Source organism: Diadema antillarum, unplaced genomic scaffold (genome assembly GCF_040938485.1).
Source record: "Diadema antillarum isolate AM-2024a unplaced genomic scaffold, OU_Dant_1.0 seq00000119_RagTag, whole genome shotgun sequence".
Lineage (NCBI taxonomy): Eukaryota > Metazoa > Echinodermata > Echinoidea > Diadematoida > Diadematidae > Diadema > Diadema antillarum.
Window position 1 is genome coordinate 2,300,165 of NW_027271200.1, and position 24,080 is coordinate 2,324,244.

The 24,080-nt window shown below is 37.4% G+C and overlaps 1 protein-coding gene across 1 annotated transcript in view; it reads right to left on the reverse strand.

The window, feature by feature from the left end:
• The window catches only part of LOC139727122 (acetyl-CoA carboxylase-like), a 102,341-nt gene that overhangs the window by 19,092 nt on the left and 59,169 nt on the right, over nucleotides 1-24,080 (reverse strand). Inside the window, exons 26-34 of the mRNA XM_071638103.1 lie at nucleotides 22,528-22,602; nucleotides 15,231-15,365; nucleotides 13,899-14,094; nucleotides 13,455-13,553; nucleotides 12,372-12,509; nucleotides 2,548-2,715; nucleotides 2,086-2,246; nucleotides 1,291-1,402; nucleotides 246-404 (exon numbers count right to left, since the gene is read on the reverse strand). Of these exons, the coding sequence (XP_071494204.1) occupies nucleotides 246-404; nucleotides 1,291-1,402; nucleotides 2,086-2,246; nucleotides 2,548-2,715; nucleotides 12,372-12,509; nucleotides 13,455-13,553; nucleotides 13,899-14,094; nucleotides 15,231-15,365; nucleotides 22,528-22,602 (1,243 nt within the window). The remainder of the gene's footprint in view (nucleotides 1-245; nucleotides 405-1,290; nucleotides 1,403-2,085; nucleotides 2,247-2,547; nucleotides 2,716-12,371; nucleotides 12,510-13,454; nucleotides 13,554-13,898; nucleotides 14,095-15,230; nucleotides 15,366-22,527; nucleotides 22,603-24,080) is intronic.

A 24,080-nucleotide genomic window follows, 5' to 3' on the forward strand; every position in this document is an offset into this window, starting at 1 on the left:
AAATTCCATAAATATCTCTCACATCATTTACATTCATATCGATATTGATTATTATTACTGTCACCTGCTTTCCTCCTCCTCCTCTTCCTCTCCCACATAATCATCACTGTTACCATCGCCATCATTTTGGTGTTTGTATCATTTTTAATTCTTACAGCCAAACTTTTCCAGCTAAGGCAAGTTCTGCTCACACCGTTCATCAACTGTACATGTACATTCAAAGACAATACCATGACTGTTTTTACCTGTCTGAACATCTCAGGGAAGTCATAGACATAGGTGGTGCCGAGAGTCTGGGCCTGGTATCTCTTCAGCTGCAGGTGGTCCTTGGTCATGTAGGGCGAGTTGATGAGGCGGCCGTGGAGGACTCCCTCCTTGCGCGGGCCGTACGACACAAACTTGACCTGCAGAGGGCACCATTCACAAATCATCATGAGTGCCATATAGGGTATATAAAGTCTGACCAATCGCAATTATAGGCGACATGTCGTTACTCAGCACAACCAAGTATCAAAAAGCTTTTTATATCAAAGACAGTGGTCATTTGCAAGTTTCTTTTTTTGTGTGTGTCAGTTAATAGAACATAACTATCACAATTTCTGTCTAAGATCAGGAAATGGTATATGTTTAAAACATGTATCAATGCAACATTTAGGTAGGATAACGCTTTGTATCACTTTTTTCCAAATTTTACGAACCAAAGCAAGGGTGATACTATGTTTGTTTGTTTTCAAAGAGAAAATGCTAGAATTTAGTAAATCAAATTGAATTGAATGAAACCATTGACAGGTACTAGAGTCTCTTCATTGGTTCTAGTGTACTGTAAAAGTGGGTATTCTTCAAGCAAGTAATATTTCATGCTCGGCTGGATAAGATGAATTTCATGCATTTCTAATTCCACAGAACAAAACTATAAAACAGTACTACAATTACATACAACAAACAAAAAATTTGTGTGCTTTGATTTTCTTGGTAGTTTGATGTTCCCCAAAATGCATAAATATTTCCACATCCCTAAGATTTCCACTTGTACAGCATTCAGTGAGAATGACTCTAATTTCTTGAATACCAATAAGAGGAGGAAACCTTCCAAATGTTTCACTTTTGTGTCATTTTTTGAAAACATGCACATATTCATTTGAAGCAACCTGTCACCTTCACCATTAGTATTCCCTTGCCGCATGGTTTGATTCAAGATACGACGTGCCCTATACATTGTACAAGGTCGTGCTACTAAAACTTCACCCAAATCTAAGGGGAGAGGATGAGCTAGGAGCCAGTAAAACTGACCAGGCCACTGGCTGGGTCTGTCTCCTCCCTGTACGTGCTGATGTCCAGTCTGTAGCCAGACTCGTTGGTCACAAAGATCCTCAGCGGGATGGGCTCGCTGTGTGAGCTCAGCCTGAAGTGAATTAAGAGTGCAGAGGGAGATTGAGTCAAACTACATACACAATCTGATGAGATACTACTAGGACATTGTACAAAATGCTGTAATAATGCAAGGCCAACAGAGAAAAAGATAAAGTGTAAGTATTACTAGCATAAAAGAATTAAATCATTTTCTAGTCATTAAGATTCTGCTGAATGTAAAGGCCATGACTTGCCATACCTTTAACTTATCTACAGTGTATTCTGCATAAGCATATTGCTATGAAAGATCAAATCCCTACATGGTGCAGTTGATTGTTTACTCACACACACATCTATTGTTATCAATGACTACACATAAATAACCCAATTTACTGTCATATCAACATTTTCTGCGTATTTTTAAACAGTTGCCCATGACAAACCTGGAAACTGGTCAGTGACCTTTTGGACATAACATTAGCTGATGTATACCAATACGGAAATGTATCCAACAGGCGTAGGTGACTTCAAAAACTCACTACATCATCCTTAAAGGAAGGTAATACTGTAACATTTACTAAACCATAGCACCAACAAATATGCTATGAAGCCGTGATTAATTCTTCTTCTTGGCATGTTGCATAGAGGCTTTCGTACTACAACACATTTCTTATCTATTCCCATATCATACACTTGTTCCTCCTCGCAGGAGGTCAGGGTGAGGAGGAAACTCACTTGACGTTGAGCTTCAGCTCTGCCTGCAGGATTCGCAGCTTCCAGAGGCGGGAACCATAGCGACTGACCATGCTGCGCAGACTGTCCTCCACTTTCACTGGATCCATGTACACAGTGGGCACAAAATTCAGGAAGATGTGGTTGCAGTCTGTACGCTTGGACTGAAGAAAAAAAAAGGAACAATAGGTAGGGGAAACAAAACAAAACGAGACAAAATGAAGCAATAGACTTGCTACTAACTTAAACATTCAAAATGAGCTATGCTTCACTTTAGGCTGACTCAGTAGTCAAGAAGAGGAAAAAGGCAATGATGGCAAAGGAGGAGGAAGAAAAAGAAGATGATGGCTATGATGAAGAAGAAAACAAGAAGAAGAGCAAGAAAATTAAGATGATGATGTAATAGTTGGCAAGTATCAAGCTCATTTTGCATGAATGGAAGAAAGAGTATCAAAAGTAGCTCACGTTTGGATGGGAGAATGCCAACTCCAGCTCATCCATAGCCTCCAGGATCATGCGCTCCCCTTCGTTCTGCAGGTACTCAAAGGAGGCCTCCTTGGTGACCAGGTCTGAGTGGCGGATGATGGCCCGCAGGAAGAACCGGTAGTCGGTCACCTCCTGACCCTTCTCCACCTGCTCAAAATAAAACATTATAGAGGATCACTCAGTTCTGCCATTATCATAATCACTGTCCAATGTCTATCATCATAATCATTATCATCATTGTCATAATGAAACATTCAAGGATGGGCTGGCATCATCATTATAATTGTCAATGTCCACTTATCGTCATCAACTTTGTTTGCAGCATTGTCGTTAAAATGCAATCCTGTGCGCTGAGATATAGACTGGATGCTATTCAAGCAAAGGCACCCTGGCTAGTCATTGATAAAGAATGCACCCACAGATTCAGAATGCACAAAAAATGCTGAACAAGAGCAATAAATCAGTGAAAATTTATGCAACATTCACAATTCACAAAGAAACTTTGATCAGTCAAATTTCAGGAGTTCACTCATTATCGGCATTGAAGGACAACTCATTGCTGAACTCCTTCATTATTTTCCATTATACTTGATCCATATTGAAAAAAAAAAAGGGGAAAGAGCACCCCAAAACAAAAATTTTTCACTTGCAAGTTTGATTTCATCAATTTCCATAAAAGGGAATCCATCTTCTTTAAAGCATCTTCACTTCAAAAAATGATACAGATGACAACTATCAACATGAAAATGATCAATTTCAATATACAGTATTATATGTTCATTGTCACAATTAATCTCATCTAGCACATACACAAATTTAATGTGTCTGAAATGTTGTCATAACAACAGACATGCTGTAAATACAGATTCTCATTCTATTCATAATTGTGAATTTAGACAAAAGGCCCGAGAGTAGAAAGGAGCGGACACTGATAGATTCAGGGGACATTTGTTGCAAAGAGTTGAAATAACTGGACGTCACATAAAAACATTCGCAACACAGACTTAACAGGCGGTATGTTTCTCCTCAAAGATCACTCACAAATCTGTGAATAAATCATGTTAAATTCCAAGCATTTTTTTTGCTTTTGTCACCAAGATTCTCTTACTAACAAGAATTTGGACAAATCTTGATCCCCTTCCCCGAGACAAAAATAAAAGAAAAAATTAGAAAGAAATTTCAAAGGGAAAAAAATTTCAGTGGAATTGGAAATGATCTGACATCTGTCTTTGCACACAGTCTAGCAGAACATCTATTTGTGCTTCATTATCAGAGAAGTTATTGGGGATCGGCAAAGGGAGATTCATGCAGTGCGCTTCAAGTATTCTATGTTTCAACGTGCCCGGCATTTGAAATCTAACGACAGCAAGTACACAACATCGCCAGCATTCTCCTAATCACAAAACAAACTTATGCCATGAGATAAACGTTGCCATATTTGGCTTCTAAACCAACTCCACGTTCCCTATATATGCATGCCACCTGGGCACGGCAAAATGTACGGGGTGGTAACTGCCCAATTTTTTTTTTCTTCAGGTAATTTTGGTGGCATAACATGAACAAACAGTAGCTGTTGTAGATAGAGGGAAAGAGAGATACCAAGATGCAAGAATTACAGAGTGCTATGACACATCAGTAGAGAAAACACACATGTTAGTAATCATTTCCCAACACCATTATCATTTGTCAAAGTTTGCATATATACATATAATAGAGAATAAAATGTCATGTTCAAATAATTGCAGATTGTGTTAATATATATATGACAGACTCCCATTCAATATATAAGTATATGTATGTATGTTCGACAGGGGTAGAGTAAATACCACGCCAGATATGAGTGACACAATGGAAGGATATAATAGAGAAAATTACTGCTGCTGTGAGGCATTCTTGTGGCGAAAGTTGAGAAGAGATCCCTGCACATAGAGGTTAGTACGCTGTTACAATGCTCGTGAATTTCATTGCATTCACTGCTATGAACAGAAAATGTCTTTGACTACCAACAGACCCAGCTCGAGAAATTACTCGCATGAAAATTTCAACTTTTCCAGTATTGCACATCTGCACTGGGACAATGCAATTCAACATTTTTTGAATAGTAAACTGCACAGTGTAAAAAGGAGACTATATGTACATACTAAGTACATGAATGACAATATCACTGCTACAAGAACAAAATGGTAATGCCTGGTATAGTAGCTGTGTGATAAAAATTCTAACATGTATACATTATCGTATCACCAACAAACCCATGCTTATTCAAATTCATGAAATTCTTCAGTCAAGATTTTTTTTTTTCATTGCAACTGATTGACAAACTGCCCTACATCGACGGAGAAAAAAAAAATGCTTATCTGACCAATCTTTCTACCTACAAACGTATGCATCCAGTATCTTGTAATGTAAACATGTTTATAAAGGATATTCATTCCAAGGAATTCACTTCAAAATATCAACTCAGTCGTAACGCAAGATGGTATTGCATGAAGTGCTTATGATACTGCGCACAATTCTATATGGATGGGAAACGGGAGACGTTAATCGGATTTCTTCGCTAGCTACACAGCAAAATGACGAAGACAGAAACAGGTGAACGACAGAGGTGTTTAGATTGAGGAGTGCTACAAGGATAGTGAAAAGGGATAAGAAAAAAACAACAAATTCAAGTCCTGTTCACATTCCCCATTGTCTGTGGATTTCCTTCTAAAATCAACTTTTGCAAGTCATTGCCAATTTGAATGTTTATGCCTGTCAGAAAACAAGAACTTTGGCCATTTAAAGGACAATTCCACCTTCATATACATGTGGATTGAGTGAATGCAGCAATGTTATTGGAACACGTCAGTGAAAGTTTGGGGAAAATCGGACAATCGTTCAGAAGTTGTGATTTTTAAAATTATCTGCACAGTCACTGCTGAATGAGAAGACTACTAGAGTGTATGATGTCACATGCGTACAACGATATAACGAAAATATAAAGAGAATTTCACAAAATTTTACTTTTTGAAAAAAGTGCTCATTTCCTTAACTCGTCATTGACGTATGTTAACCCTAACTAGGCCGGGGGGGGGGCCTCCGAGGCCCCCCCCCCTCGACGTTCCGCGCGATGTATCGCAATCGCAAAAAGCTATCGCCGCGAAGTTTCATGACTTTTTTCTTTCGAGTCTCGCGCATCTTTTGACACCAAATTTGCGACGCCCGGGCGCGCGGTTCCGAAGTTACGCATAAATATGTACATGCATGTCAGACCCAAAATTGCTCAAAAACGTGAATTCGTGTACAATTTCAATGCAAACTGTGCTTGCAGGCAAATTTCATAAAAGCATGATTATTTTGGCGTTTTATTGATTAAAATCAATGAATAACATATTTTCTTGTTTGGAGCGATGTCGCGAACAAATTTCATCGAAAAAACAATGAAAAATTTCATCGAAAAAACAATGAAAAACATAAAGTCGAAAAACAAAGAAATACATAAGAAATTCAAAAAACAATAAAATACTTAAGAATTTTTTCTGATATCACAATTTTTTTTCATTACATTAGCTAAGGACACTAAAAAGAATATTTACACAAAAAATTTGCCTGTTTTGAGCTTTATTTTGTGATTTATACCAAATAGTCTGATTTCATGCATCATTATGCATAAATTAGCATAATTTAGCATAAATGATAATTTTTTGAAATTTTAACTTCATGGTATTTTAGATTACATCATAGGCAATGTGTGTGCCAATTTTCGTCGCGATCGCGCGGTCGACGGCCGAGATCTGGAGGCTCTATCAACTACCTAAATAGCCCGGCCTAGTTAGGGTTAAGGGTATTATTCCCCTTGCCTTCTGAAAGAGGGAAGTCAAGTGTTCTTTTATTACGCGAGAAAAGTGAAAATATCTTGAATTGTCCTTATATTTTCTTTATATCGTTGTACTCATGTGACATCACAAGCTGTAGTAGTCTTCTCATCCAGCAGTGACTATTAAAGCAGAAACTTCAAAAATTCATAACTTTTAAACGGATTGTCTGATTTTCCTCAAACTCTTGCTGAAGTGTTCTATTAATATTGCTGCATTCACTCAATCCACATGTCTATGAAGGTGAACTTGTCCTTTAAGTGTGTATACGAATCACTCAGCATTAGATCGTCGCTTGCCCGGAAGAAGGGAACGAGCGCGCGAATACGCGTAAAAAATAGATTTCGAGAAAATCGCAATTTAAAGTTTCAATTGACTATATCTTTGATATTTGAATATCAATACTGCTGAAAATTCACAAGTGAACAGATAATATTCCAATTTGGTACTAGCTAAAGTGGCTATAATGAATAATCTACAAATCTTATGATATTGCTTATGATCTTACCTCATGCAGGTCTTTTCTCGAAATCTATTTTTACGCGTATTCGCGCGCTCGTTCCCTTCTTCCGGGCAAGCGACGAGATATTCCTTTATCACACACTTCCTTGGCACATTATTCTGGGTAAACTTCATTTTTAGCTCAAATAATTTTTGTGCAATTTTTCAGAAATGCAAAATTAAAAATAAAATAAAAATAACTCAGATACAAGTGGATCTGGAGTGTCAATCAAATGATTTCGGGTTTGCAGTCTGTATATTTCACGCTTACTTGTGATAATTTGGGGAATATACAATGGAAATGAACAAACCTGGAATTGAAACGCAAAACAATAATCATTCCACTGGGCAGAACATGATGTATCATTTGGGTATTAAAAAAAACAACGGGAAGGAATTTGTTTCAACTCTAAAATGACTTTTGAAAATTTTGCATTGTCATTCAAAGCTTAATAAGCTATTCATTTGACTATTCCACAGCAGCATGTCACTGTAATTGAGAATTTTGATCATGAACTACATCAACTTTGATGTGAACAGAACTTGCACACAGCGTTCTCTCGAGGATTCAGTTAACAGTACTGGCAGTGTGTCGCTAAATCTAAGGTTCAGCAAATGGTTAACATTGGTTAGGAGAATGAATTCGAGGGTGTCCAAACTTTACATGCAAATCAGTGGGGATTTGATCAGCGCTGCCAGCATGGTAGTCGCGATCTATAGGTGAGTAGACCAACTGCAAAACAAGAAATCGTCGTACGGTTCACATTAGAAAACTGGTTATCACAAACTTTGATATACATAATACATTAATGCAACTCTATATACTCTAGCTCATCAGTTTAACACTGACCAGAGTCGCAGAAAGGAGAACCACAAGCATTCTTCAACGAGCTGCCATCGTGCATATCATACAAAAAGACCCCTCTAAAAAGTGAGCCTGTCACCTTATTTGCCCATCCTTCCAATTGCCCGGATAATTCGTCTTTGGAGGACACGTGGTGCGCCTGCATTATCATACAAACGATCCACATTAAAAGGAACTATGTAATGTAAAATGTATGTTGACTTGTAATGATTCATGATAGCCTCAACATCACTTCTGTGGCCAAATGAATCTCTGAATACACGCTATACAATTTATAATACTGTACTTCTACTATTATTTTTCTTCAGATTACACGGATACGCCAGCAAAAAAAATTCTAAATCAAGACTCTGCCTGTGACATCACTGTCAATCATTGCTATTAAAAGTACTATAAATATGATTTCAAAAGACATTTAAATGCACCTTCCCCTGGAATGAGCGTAACTTGCACGTTTCCATGTTACTAATATGGTTAACAAAAGACACAGTAAGGAAACATACAAGTTATGCTCGGTTTAGGGAAAGGTGCATTCCAACATGTTTTGTTAATCACATCAGTACTTTACCAGTGATTGACAGATGATGTCTCAAGCTGAATTTAAGTTTAGAAGGTATTTTGTGGGTGTATCCAAGTAATCTGAAGAAAACTATAGTAGGAGTATTATTATAAAATATATGGCACATAATTAGATATTCTTCTGGGCACAAAGACCAAGGTATTATGAATTAAAACCAGTCAACATGCATTTGCACTGCATAGTCCCTTAAACCACAGTTTCATAGGGTTATAAAAACTGCTCAAGGCCAGCTTACATCCTGAAGTTGTTTGGGTACTGGTATTTCATAGGGTCTTGCCTGCCTTGTAAAGTCCAACAGAAGGCCTGGGGTAAGACCTCCCAACCTTCCTGACTGAAAATAGGGTGATTTGGCTCAAAAGTAGGAAAGAAAGAGCAGTTCCCATAAGAGTGTGTAGTAAAATTATCCAGAAAAATAGGAAATTCTTGTTAAAACAACAGCTAGGAATGGTCAAAATTCAGATTCTTTCCTCCAAATTCAGTATGGTTGGGAGGTCTGCTGGGGTTATCCACAGGCAGGGTTGATAGCTTGACTTGGTCAGAAGTGAACCGGCACTGCGATCCATTTACTGCAGTGCCGCATGAAGCAGTGAACCAGGCTACATTTCATGAGCCAGGGGCAATACCTACTGTCAATCCCGCAGTTGACCAGTGACCGCCAGAGAGTGGCGTGGGAAGTTTGTAGGTGAGGAGGTACAAATGCAATACCACTCATTGTTCACGGTCACTTTAATATATATATAAAATAAAATCAGATAAGAATCATACAAATTCAATCCTTGCTTTCATGACAGGAAATCAAACCAGAAAACTTTTGCAGACTTTACATCAACTTTAGAATTTGTTGTGATGAAATTGTAAGAGTCACTGTCATGAGGTTAAGGGGTTGCAGTTCATTTACTACTTCAAAAAAGAAAAACCCACATGATTTTCATTATTTGGGATGGGTACAAACTCATGAAAAGACTCATGAGTGATGGTATTGTCATCTTATCAAATTTGCATTTGCAACACATATTTCTATTTGACAAAAATATTCAGAATTTCATGATAACAAAACTCTATCTTGATTTGAAAGAAAATCTACCTTTCCTCATATTTGATTTTTCCTCAGCTTTGCACATTGAGGTCTGACATTTCTCTTATTGGAAAGAAAGGGTTTACATCTATTGACACAAACTGGGCACTCTGTTATCTCAGAAGCAAGGGTGCATCCATCATACTTTAAATCTACTTTCTAATACTTATTACCAGCAATGCCACATGAAATAAATGAACATACCGTGTACATGACAAATTATAGTAGGGGAAAAGAAGCCCAAGAAAAACTAACACCACCAAATACATTTCCAGCACAGTACAACATGTCCAGTAAAGTTCAAATCAATTGTGTCATCATGATGAAAAACAAAGAAATCCCAAGACTTAGTTGGACAGTGGTATGATCAACAGCTTTATCATGGCATCTATAGTGTATAACAATACAAATGCAGTATATGTCTGCAAAGCATGGGTACAATTCGTTTTCCAAAGGTTTAGGTCTCCCTCACCACACTGTTGATGTAAAATCACTCAACCATCTCCAAACACCAAACACTGATCCACATATACCAGTATGTACATGTATCAGTCTTTACTATCAGAACTGATTTTATACAGGTGCCCAAGTTCAACATCGGAAAGTGAGCCCCGTAATTATGTGCGAAAAAAAAAAATGCCTTCAAAGATTCCTTCAAAATAAAGAAGATAAAAGAAAGGCCCCTGAAGGTACATCATTTTACAGCTGTGGGACTGACATTCACAATGACAATGGTGGTGATAGATTTGTGTAGTTTGGCCGAGACAAGCCATTCACCTGTCTCAGGGCTGACAACTGCGCCATGACGCAAAAGCATTTGATCGCTAATTTCAGTTGCAGTGACATGGCGTCCGAACAAGTGACAACTGTCCTGAACAAAAAAAAAAATGATAATACCACTACTCATCGTGAGCCAAACTGTGCTTCCAATACAATGACATCGTCTTTGCAAGGGTTTGGAACAACATCTCTTTGGCTACTAGCAACCACAAACCCGTAGCTAATGCACATTTTTGAGTACTCATATATGTAGACAGTCCTCAAATGGAAGAAAAGGGCATCTGAACAACCACACTGGGGATACATACAAAATTTGTATGTGGTGTTTTTGTCGTAACATGTTATTGTTTTTGGGGGGGGGGTTTGGTGGGGGGGGAGGGGGCATATGAGCAAAATATCCCAACAAAATGTCAAGCATCAGCGACGGAAAGGAAGTCAGCCTCAATAAATGCTAAACACAATGTTGGAAAGAAATCTATACCTTGACCCTTTTTTTTTATTTCTATCTGATCTTTTCCCTTACCATCCTTTCTACTCTGATCCCATCTCTTTTCATCCCTACCTTTCTATCCGAACCGTCTCACTTCAACCAACCAAAACCAATCCATCCGATCCTGAAAATGTAACTTCCATTTCCACTAATTTATCCTTTGCAATCCTTAAGCTGTCCTTCCCCAGACGGTCCAATCTTATCTAATCCCGAACTACATGTATCAAGTGCTATCATAATCTGGATTATCCCTTCTTATACTGCTATTCTTTCCAGGATGTTCCAGTCCAATCTAATCCTACTCACAAAATCTTATCATATCCCTCAAGGACCGATCCAGGAATTCCGTAAAGGGGAGGTGTCTTTGCAAAATAAAAGGGGGGGGGGGGGGGCGCATGCACATCCCCATTTTTTTTCTTTTAATTTCTTTTGTTTTAACCAAAACTAAAGAGGGGGTGTGCGCCCGGTGCGCCCCCCCTCTGGATCCGGCACTCTCCCTTACTATTCCTTCCTATCTAAACTATCCGATCCCACACAATCTTGTCTTTCCCTACCTGATCTAGTTTGATCCTATGCTACGTCATCCTATCCACTCCTATGTGATCCTATGTTACGCTATCCACTCTATATCTACCTAATCAATCTGATCCTATTCCACTCTATTTTATGCATTCCTATCTGATCCTATTTCAGACTATCCACTCAATATCTACCTAACCCAATCTGATCTAATGCCACCCCATCCTATCCACTCCTATCTGATCCTATGTTACGCTATCCACTCTATATCTACCTAATCAATCTGATCCTATTCCACTCTATTTTATGCATTCCTATCTGATCCTATTTCAGACTATCCACTCTATATCTACCTAATCCAGTCTGATCCTATCTCACCCCATTCTATCCCATTCTACAATGCACAATGTATCTGATCCTATTTCAGGCTATCCACTCAATATCTACCTAACCCAATCTGATCTAATGCCACCCCATTCTATCCCACCCTATCTGATCCTATTCAAGGTTATCCACTCTATATCTACCGAATCCAATCTGATCGTGTTTCACCCAATTTTATGCAATCCTCTCTGATCCTACTTCAGACTATCCACTCTATATCTACCTAATCCAGTCTGATCCTCTGTCACCCCATTCTATCCCATTCTACAATGTACAATGTATCTTATCCTATTTCAGGCTATCCACTCAATATCTACCTAACCCAATCTGATCTAATGCCACCCCATTCTATCCCACCCTATCTGATCCTATTCAAGGTTATCCACTCTATATCTACCGAATCCAATCTGATCGTGTTTCACCCAATTTTATGCAATCCTCTCTGATCCTACTTCAGACTATCCACTCTATATCTACCTAATCCAGTCTGATCCTCTGTCACCCCATTCTATCCCATTCTACAATGTACAATGTATCTTATCCTATTTCAGGCTATCCACTCAATATCTACCTAACCCAATCTGATCTAATGCCACCCCATTCTATCCCACCCTATCTGATCCTATTCAAGGTTATCCACTCTATATCTACCGAATCCAATCTGATCGTGTTTCACCCAATTTTATGCAATCCTCTCTGATCCTACTACACGTCATCCAGCAATGCCCCGTCCAATTCTACTGTATGGACCGTACCTTCGCTGAGCCCAAGTAGAGGTGCATGCGGTAGTTGGCTCTGTCCATGAGATGCAGATCAAAGTTACTCATCCTGTTAATCTCCAGCTGGAACGCCAAGGCAGGCTCCAGATGGCGGTAGATCCTGTCCTCGTGGAACTGTAGTAGGGTTGGGACAAATAGTTTGGTCAGTCATCAAACATTGGTTCGGACAAAGCAGCTATCAAAATTCTACCAGTGGGTAAGGACTATCATACTACAGGTACAGGGAAGCAGTTCACAACATTTCCTTTACCTTCATTCATCATGACAGATTACAAATTTCTTAAACACTCTATTTCTCGCATGGAAGACAAATTCTTTAATGACACTTCTAAGGGGTATTTCACGAAGCATTTTGTCCGACAACTTTGTCAGACAAAGTTGCTCTCAGCCAATCAGATGAAAGGATTTCAGTAGCTTTTAACAGTTTGTCAGACAAAATATCTGACAAAACGCTTCATGAAATGGCCCCCTGGCCACAACACAATGAAACATACAAGCGCAAATTGACACATCTGAAGAATGTTTGCACAGGTATAAAAATCTGCATATATTGTTGACCAAATAGAATGGGTGTTTTTTTCCTATCTATCAATAGTGGAAGAACATTAACTAATAGTCTAATCTTCAATCTTCCCATCTCGGTTCTGCGATATTTTAAGACTTTCAATCATCTAGATCTAGTTTTGGACTACCATAAATGCTGGAGGAAGTAATAAATATGGATGTTGATGTCTATGGTTTGCTTGCTTTAAGAATCATCAATCGACTATATTTGGCAGATAAGCAGTAATCTTAACTTTTCAAAATTCAGTCAACTTTTAGAGCACATGAAAGTTCTCTCCAGCACAGCACTGAATTCAGTGTTACAAAACAAGGGATTTTGCAGCGTATATCTTTTATCCAATGTACTATTAAACACAAACCAAGCAAAACAAATGGACAAGTGAATCTCTGATAAAGAAACCATAGCATGCACCATTAAAAATTGTGTTCCAACCAAAAATCATCAAAGACTATCAGGTTTGAATTTCGACATGGATCTGGTCGGCTGTTACTCACATCCAACCTAGCCCGGTAGGTGAAATACTTGGGGAATTCCCTCCTCTGGAAAATGACGAAGGTGAGACGACGGATGTCTCGCTCAAACAGCTTCCTTTTCTGTAGAGAGAGAGAAACAGATTGGAGATTGAAATATCAAGGTCTATTCATCTCCTTGATCGATTAACAACTGTTAAAGTGTATAGAAACAGCACTTTAACCCTATTCTAACTGGGCTATTTGAGACCAAGTTTTTACTGGGGGGGTCAATTTGACCCCCCCTTCAGATCTCGGCCGCCGATCACACGATCGCCGCAAAATTTTGTGTTTTTGAATTCGCGAATGGCACCCGACTCGCAAAATTCGGGAATATAAAAACCTTAGAAAATATTCAGCGTAAACAGCAGTTGGATTTCTAGACACGCATTTGATTCTGGACCAGTATTAAAGTAGCATAAAGATTACCTTTTCCTGAACAAAGGCCAGGAACATCTCGGAGAGGTGGGCGTCGCTCTGAAGCTCTTTGTACTGGATGGCCACGTTAACGATGTGGATGGGCTCATCGATCTCGCAGTTGTTCTCCGGAATGTTGTCGGCATTGCAGCCGGCTGAGAAGTTGAGGTGCATGTCCCTGAAGCGGTCAATGACCTCATCAAATGACCTGAGGACAGATTTGATTTTTTTTTTTTTTTTTGCATCAGTATGTACAAGGCATATATTGTCACGATAGAACGAGTCTCTATGCATGTAATAAGATGCAGCATATGCGCAGAGCTCATCTCTTTTGGAACTGTATACTCCATTCACAAAATTTTGCAGGAGTATGGACAATTTGTGCCAGAATACATTGTACCTTCAGTAAAATCTTACACTAAACAATGCACAACCTAAACAAAACATGATCATACAGAATGAACAATACAAATCACTTCCTAAAATATAAAATGTACTCAAGTGCATGGGAAGGGGGGGGGGATTAAAACAGGGAATAGAAACGTATAGTGTGGGAAAAAGACTAGAAAAGACTAAAACAGTGAGACATAAAGTTAAAAGGAAGAAATATTTGACAGAGAAGCAAAATATATGCATCATAGGACTATAAATCTGATGGCAAATGAAAAAAACAAAACAAACTCCATCAAAATAAAAACATATAAATAAATGCAAGTAGAGAATTACTTCCCAAGAGGCTCGCTGGTGAGAAACAAGCCTTTATCAGTCCACAGCAATATGTGACAAAATATCCCAAATGCCCGTTTGTTGCTTGGCTCTAAAGGGCATCACCTACAACGCATGACCTGCTCCACTTTATAACCCTATGCTTAAAATTTACACGCATCACTCTCTTCTCAGATGATGTTAATTATTCCAAAGCTTTGTTTATCTGAAAATGAAACAAGGTTTATTATTCCAAAGGTTTTAAGTATTCTGAAACACATAAATTCCCTATACCCACATGTCCATTAATCTGAAAATAAAGAGGGTTCATTAATCCAAACACTTGTGGTGTTATTCCGAAGGTTTGTTACACCGAAAATGAAATAAGGTTTGTTATTCTGAAGGTTCATTAGTCCGATAAGGAAATAAGGTTCGTGAATGCTCAAATGACAAGAGGGTGCATACTAACAAACCTTCAGAATTACAAACCTTCAGAATAAGGAACCTTTTTTCATATTCAGATTTAACTTTCAGAATAATGAACTTTATTTCATTTTCGGATCAACGAACCATCAGAATAACAAACTGTAACCCTCTTCTCAAACATCGGCCACACGCGTAGAGCAGTGAATGACTTACTTCTCAAAGTCGGCCATACTGGCGAAGGCACACATGAGACCAGTGCGCTGGCAGGGGGGTAGGAAGGCTCCCGACAACTCCTCCCCGAGGCTAGCCACGCGGGGCATGCCGTCAGACCTGGGCGACTTCACGATCCTACCAATGTCAAGATGGAATTGAAACCAATTATAAAAGAGTTTTAAAAACGATGCAATATCCAGTGAACTTTACACATATTTACTTTTGTTTGTGCATAATAAATCACAACCAGATTATGCCATGCAGATGGTGCAAAAAAGCGGTCTTACCTGTTTGAAACATGCAATTGTAAGAAAAAGAAAAAGAAATTTGGGTCATTTGTCTGTGCAGAAATATTTGTGCTATTTGCAGTGTATGGGAGCAAACATACAAAGGTTCTAACTATGGCCACTATAAATAGCAGTACACATTACATCAACTAGCATGAGGATCTGAGAGATGTATGATTATACCTACAAGTATGCATTACTATTTATCACAGAAGCAAGCAAGCTCATTCATTTGAAAGCAGAAGTTTGACTCCACCTTGTCTTTTTTTTTTAACTCTCTTAATCCCCTTAACAGAGAATATGAACCAATCTGATCCATCACTTCAAGTTGTACATTCTTTTGAGAATTCCTTGCAGATAAAGTTGCTCCAGAAACAAGTAGATTCCCTTATAGCTGTCTGCACCCCCTTTCATTTTTTCATTTTTCCAGTGATAATTAACTTTAGCATTTGGCAAAAAGTTACCTAACCTCGGTTGACATTGTCACAGAAATTCAGTGCTAACCTCTTCTCTTTAATCTTAAAGCCTTTTTAAAGATACTGACTTTTAACAGCTACTGACATAGCAACTTTCAGTCAACCATGTACATGTACTTATACAGTCATGCATGTTGTTCAGATCTGCATTTTAATTGACAAGGTCATTGAACTTTTCAAAATGCCAGATGTACTAAACTCATGATGAAAAGATACAATATACACATGTATGACATCATATTTCATACATCCTGCTCACATGCAGACTAGGATAAATAAATCACAGAGAGTTAAATAGTTGGAATTATTTTCTTATCAGATAAAGTATTAAGTAAAATGAAGTGAAATGCTTAAAGAGATAATTCAAGAGTGAGGCAACATCAATGCATATATTTATGTCACTACATTGAATCAGAGGGAAGCTGCCAACATGCAAAAGCCAGATAAATAGATAAAACAAGGTGCAAAGACATGAAAAAGGTCCTATTTGAAGGTGAATTACTAATTCTCTACAGACCACAGTCTCCAAATATCATAGACACTGTAAAATCAGTTTGCCCATACACAGTGTAATAACATGAGAGTTAAAAGATCAGTGATGTTAAGACGTAGAACAGACTATACGGTTTTAAGTGAGCACATATGCTGATCATAGGTGATCCAGTGATGTGACAATATATTATATACGTAGTATAGAACACTTCTGATTCATTTTGGGGCTTGTTTTTCCACTCGAGATGGCTGTGTGAGGAACAATTTCTGCAGACACCCAGGTCAGTAGTTTGAGGAATGAGTGAAAAGTGAAGCATTTACACTTATTAGACGTACAAACACAATTGTATGAAGATGACTTGTAGGATATTCATGATTAAATACACGTAGTATCACCTCCATGTTATAGAATTACTGTTAGTATACTGACTGTTTGGCATTGATTAGTAAAATGTAAAAGGTAATAATAGAATACACATAAGGATATTATTATTCCAAGTAATGTGTAACAACAATTAACACTGCTCACACCACCTGTAATGGTTGGTGAAAGGAAAAAAAAAAGTGTGAAGTTCCCAAATGCAAATGATGGCTACGAACTCTTTTCCCCTGTTAATATGTTAATTTACTGCTAGAGCTTCATCACATATTTTGAGAAAAGTTAGAGCAGAAAAGACACCAAATTCTCTCCATTCCATACATGTAACTCATGAGACAAGTAAAGTGACACAGGGAGTTAAACAAGTAGAGCACAATCCTGGTATGTGCATCTTTTAAACATGGTTACCGGTAATCAATTTTCCCTTTGAAAAAAAAATTAAGAAGAAAGAAGATTTCTCATGTACAAATATTGATAATTATGTCAAATGTTATCACCTAAAACTTTCATATGTCTGCTAATGAAATTATAATATCTCTCTTTTCGATTCTGAATGGCTTCTGTAATGAAATCCATGTGAAGCAAAGTTCTACATAAAGTGCAGTAACTCATTTTAATCAAGCAAACTTTGTTATTGCAGAAAATTATCTCACTCTATGTTTAAGACAGAAAAAGACAAAGAAATGAATCATTACATGAGTTCAACAGTATTAAACTACACATACATGTGATAGCAGAGCAAGACCATATCACCACACCTCGTTACATGTGAACTATTCTGATGAACTGTTATAGGGAAAAAATCTATTTAATCTAAAACCAACAGCATGCCTGCCACTGAAAACAGAAGTGGCCATCAGATCTCCATTGAGGTCTTACTGTCAAAAGTAAAACATAGACACAGGTTGATGTAAATGAACATTACCATGCTTGACATATTTACATGGGAAGCATTGCCACATCATGCAAGGACGTTATCTTGAGACATCTTGTTATCAAAACTATCTACAGTAAAAAATTTGGTGACACGCAACAGAGAGGAAATATCAGTTTAGGAAACTAATCTTAACTAAATCAGAAAAACAAGACCAAACTGTTATAACACACTCATCTACTTGAGAAGAGCATTTGTTAATAATAATGTGTATTAAGAGTCGGGGGAAAAAAGGAAAAGAAATAAAAATATTTGCCAAAAAATTTGGTGATATGATACATCTTTGTAAATTACTGAAACAATCATGGAATGAAGTTAATCTGAAATGGTATTAAGAATATCTGCCAAAAATTGGGCATATGTTATGTCTTCAGAAATGATCAGGATACATGTACATGTTGTGTGAATGATGGTATCATGACTGATGACCAATGTTGACTATACATAAATCCTGGACTTTAATCACAGCCAATGTTTTCATGACCGAAAAAAAAAACCCTCACACATGTCTGGATTTTAGCTTGACTGTTTTACATATTGGTATTACAATGACCTAAAAATTGAAACAAAAAATGTAGTAGTACTATTGTAGTAGTAGTAGTATCATTACAAATGATAATATTATTATGATGATTGTTATTACTATCATTATTATTATTATTATTATTATTATTATGATGATTATTATTATTATTATTATTATTATCATTATTATTATAACTATCATTATTATTATTATCATCGTTGTTGTTGTTGTTGTTTATTTTTGATATCAATACCATCATTACTATTACTATTGCACAATTCCTCAGTCAAAAATAATACAGTGTTATTCTGTAAGACTTTAATGTGTGTTTGTGCTTTAGTCATGAGTTATAGGTCAAGTCATTTGGTGGTCACAGGGTAGATATAACTAAAAAACAGAAAAAAAAAGAAGAGAGGAATGAAAGATTGCCGAGTCGTGCCATGCCATGCTATACCATGCCATGACTTACACACTATGAGTCTTGCCCCTGTGGAAAGAAACAAGCGAGTTTGAAAGTTGTCAGTTAGAGGAGACACTCAATCACTGAGGAACACAGTCTCATGTCGCCTTTTAAATCAAGCAGAAGTTTCAAAGGGAAACCATGTAAAACTAGTTTGTAGAATTAATCTTTGTCGTTTTCATGTCTGATTTTAGACTGTAGTCTCTTCATGCAACAGACCTCTTACAAGAATGGGAAAATGTGAAAATAAACAGCAAATTTGACTACCGTAGCAAAGGATATTTAACAAATGTCTCAAGCAGCTCTTAACAGGATGAACATAAGAAATCTGTTCACATCTTTTTTAAAGTCTCTAGAGTAATCTCTATCATATCAGTATCTTGTACTTAAAGTAGGGCATGGATCAATGATTTGGATCAGCTGCAATTGTTCTCTTCTCTTTGGCTCTTTACAGGTAACCATCTAAGTTCCACTGAATCTTCACTGCTTAATTTTTAGAAGGCCACACAGGCCAAAGAATCAGCGAATATATAACCTATACATCCAATCATATGTTGTTGTTCCATAGCAGTGACATGAGAAGTTTAAGTCAGCATTTAAGACTGCATACTTTGCAGCTCTTCACTTTTGCCATCTCGGCAGAAATAGTCCCATCACGAGCCAAAAGCTTGTATCGTACAGATGAGAATCAGTGAGACATCTCTGCTGAACGTGATTGAAAGAATCTCCTTTCTATCTCTCTCCCTTTCAGCATATATTGTTCCTCATATCCATCTCTAGTGTTAAATTGTGAGATTGCATATTCTTTGTTTCCTCAAAATTGCTCAAAAATCATGCCATTCATGAACCAAATCTCTTTCTTGTAAGACATACTTTGTGTATTAAAGGCAAAGTGAGGGAAAAAAAAATCAAACGACTTGAAGATGAGCCTCGTGGGCTCAACAAGATCAGAGTATCTTCCTCAAATATGGCACAAAAGGAAAGTTTTGAAGTCGCGACAGCACTCAGTGCGACTCTATGTATGCAACACCAACATTGCTTTTGAAATCCACACATGAACATGTACTGGAGACTGCATGATCACAAATATGTGATCATTGTGGTGCAATTTGAATCACAATGCCTGAAGTTCTAATGTGCTGCCATGCCATGTTGCCTCATTACATTACCAATATCTTTCCGTTTTTCTAAAGATCCAGTGAAATTTGTGGTTATAATTGTCTAAAGAAAGACTGAAAAAAAAAATCATGCCACAAAAAATACCAGAATTACTCTTTTTTTTGTTGCCAGCGACTCTTTACTTTCACTTGGTGTCATTCTTATTCTATTTTAATACAAACAGCGAATATTCAATGTGAGATGGCAGCATCTGTATAGCCTCATGTACTTTTAGATTGATTCTACTGAAAGACACATAATCAATAACTTCTGAGTATATCAGGTGTAGAACTGAATTATATACAAACATTTTCCATTCAGGACATAATACATGATAACACCCAGATTACATTTGAAATGAAGGGAAAGTTGTAAACTGCCGTATGGCAGAGAATGTGAAATACTTGTAAATATAAATCAAAAAATAGAGTGCACAAGAAAATTTTAAGCATAGCAGAGATATTGAGCACATACACTGGGTGAGTGGGAAGACGAGGGTTAATGTCAGAAGTACAGAAAGACATCATTTCCTTTTGATGTCACATCACAGATAGAGGAATTGCCAGCTACTCCTTCATATTAACACACTGTGCCAAGGATGTCTAGTCTACAACACAATCAGTACAGATGGATGCAACTGAATGATTTTTTTTTTTTAAAGAAAAGACATCAAATACTCAGAAATACAAATTAAAACAACTTCTGTGAGGACAGGCAAGGAAAAAAAAAAGAAGAAATCAGAGGTCATTAAGTCATTACACATTAAAGACAGGAAATGCAAACATAGAAGACAAAACTGAGAAACAATGTCTGACAAAATGCTAAGTGAATTTCGTACAAATGCAACATGACAAAGACTGAAGTGGTGAGAATAGTGCAGTATAATCAAATGGTTTGCATAAATACTGGTTGGTGATTAGTCATATCAAAATCTTGTGTCTAGTATAGTGAGGATTTAAACAGTTGTATTGCGTGTAGTGATGTCACGTCAGGTAATATACTTCCAGAATTTGACCCACTGCCTACAGGGTGAGAATGACACGATGCGTATCTATGTAGACCATACAATAAAAATATTGCCTTGTCTATGTTTGTAATATAGCACTTGTCAGTGACTTGGGAGTTATATTTTGCTCTCAAGAAAATGTTTTTCCCTCAGCATTTCACACTTCACGAAAATATAATCTCTTGAGCAAAATACAACTTTCCACAGGGATGTCAAGTGTTGCATATATTACACCTCTAAAATGGCAATGATCTGTGTAATATCCAACCGCTGATAAAAATGATGGAATATATATGTACAGTGTATATATTAGGAAAAATCAAGAGGAATACACGATTTGTGGTTCTGCAATTGACAGGCCAATGTGGCTAAAATTGATCCTTCAGTTTGAAATATGAATCAATCATATTATTGATATGAAGAAAGTAACAATATCTTCAGTAACTGCGCCGAAAACGACATCCTCATTCTGAGGTATGGCATAAGGAACAGCAGAGCCAATTTTTTACAGGGTGAGATAGCCCACAAGGATTTCCACTCCAGAGACAAGGCACCTCATCAAGCAACCTTGTTTCAAGTGGTGGTACTACTGTATATCATTTGAATACAGATGTCAAAACTATGTATAAACAGGGAGCTGCAAAGTTGCTGAAAAATTCTAGAGATCTCGATGCAAATCATCAACTTTTGTGGGTTTTCCGACTACTACCAAAACTTCAAAAAAAACTTGATGAAAACTGAATGAGCATTTTATTGACAGCTATCTACTTAAAAAAGAAATGTGCTTTATAAAGACATAAATAGTAGAAAATGAAAAGGAAGAAGATGATCATTCAGTGTAGAGTGGGATGAATACCCTCATGAAATAGCTGAGGTTTAGCATAAAAAGTGGGGGTATTAGGCAAGCGTATCTTCTTCTTTTTTTTCAAAGTTGAGAGAAAATACAAGCAAAGATGTGTTGAGTGATTCAAAAGTTAAAATGCTTGTTATACAAAATAACTGATGTGCAAATGCACTAATGTCAGTAATAAATAGTATTAAGAGAATTAGCAAGAAAAGCAGATACATTTCTAAATAAAAGCAAACAAACAAACAAACAAACAAACAAACAAACAAACAAACAAACAGTCCTGATACTGGGAAAAAAGGTTTGTAGATGTATAGATCAAGTGTAGGGTAGGACCACAAGCCAACAAAGACAAATTGGGTATAACAGAGAACAGCTGAGGTTATGGTGATGTTGTGAAGAAACTACGTGGATAATCTTACAAAACTGTGAATCCACTACACTCAAAAACTTGTGAGGGGATTCGCAGGTTTGCAAAACTCTTTTTAGAAGTTGAATCAAACTGCAAGCAGACAAAAGCTTTTTTAGTAGTACTGCAATGTCTAATAGAGTGGTACTTGAAGAAGATATAAAGCAAGGATTACACGTGGACAAAAACTCATGCACTTTGAGGTTTTAGTACCGGTGTCACGAGAAGGAAGTGAGAAACAAGCGGGGGATAGGACCACAAACGGGGCTCGCTTGGGGACCAAACTTGTGCCCCGCCCCGTCCGTGGGCATCTCGTCTCTCACCTGGAGCTATTAGACTTTTTCTTTTTGACACTTTTAGTGCCTGGAACATTGTGCCCCCTGTCAGTTATAAGGAACCTTGGGATGCAAAACACAAGACAAAGGGGTACATTTGGTTATCAAATCCAATCCTTCCATCTTGATATCAAGACAGTTGTGACAGTACAAAACCCGTAATAAACCATTTGGTAAACATACATGTACCTTTTTACTGTTGAAGGTCTGGGGAAGTACAAAATTGTTCCACAACTATAATTTACATAATGATATTTTTTCTTTTCCTTTTTTTTTTTTTTTGGGGGGGGGACCCTGTCAGCTACTAGGAACCATAGGATGTACAAAACAATAAAAAGGGTACATCTGGTTATGAGAATCTTCCATCTTGACAAGAGAATTCAAGACAGTTGTGACAGCATAAAGTCATAATATCCCATTTGACAATTTTACCCATTCAACATGTCAGATCTCAAAGGTGTAAAAATTATTGAGAGACTATGCAATACATATTGATTTCTTTATTATTCAAGAGTTGATATTACATATGGATCCACCTCCATTAAGTGTTGACACGTTCTTTTAAAGTTGATTGATGTCGCCATATATTAGTAAAATATGTGGGTAGCAGCCGATGCAAAGTTGGTATTTTATAGATATGTGCTGAAATAGATATTTTACTGTACCACTGGTATCTGAGCATAGCTGAATTATAGATGGCGAGTAAATGAATTAGATGTTTACTCCACAGAGGCAAATACAGTACACATGAGTTCAAATTCATAGGGATATAAATCTTTATCTGTTGGAACAAAGTCTCTAATGGCAGTGAAAAATAAAATATATTGAGATGGAGGGATTAAGGAACGGGTTGAAATGGTAAAAATAAAATCCAGTTGAAGCGATGCTTATAGCAATTGTCCTGCACATCTGTTGCGACTTCAACGACATTCTAAAGCACAGTTATATCTTAACAATGCTCATTTGCCGGAATGGCTCACCAGACTATTCTTACGCTGCTTCCCTTTAAAATATCACACAGCGATAAATTTTGATATAGTTTGTTACCTATGGCGAGTACACCAGGTGGCCTGCCTGCAAGAAACATTGCAGGCATTCATTCTTTAATACTCTTTTAAACATTTTGTTGGTGTGTGCTCTCAATATCATTCCCACATGTAGCTTTCTCGCATTGTTATGAAGCCCATTCCCGCTATTTAAAGCGCATATCCCTTGAGGCGTAGACAACTAGGTGAGCATGTCTCAGTCATAGATGGGCATACATACATTTTGGCAGCAGAAAATTGACGCAGAATAAACTAGGCACAATGTGCAATTAAAGCACGGATGAAAGCATATGTACAATGTAGGCTAATTTGTAAATCACACGCATGCAACTGAAGAAGTATTGGCCATATGACTTCCGAGCATGTGTGTAGTAGACCCTGCCTCTGTATTTTGAGTATAAGAGTGCATTATTAGATCTCCCTGTGACTATCTGCTTTTAACAGTGTTCCTTCACATGCGACACATCACAACTTCCTTCACTAAATCAAAATAGA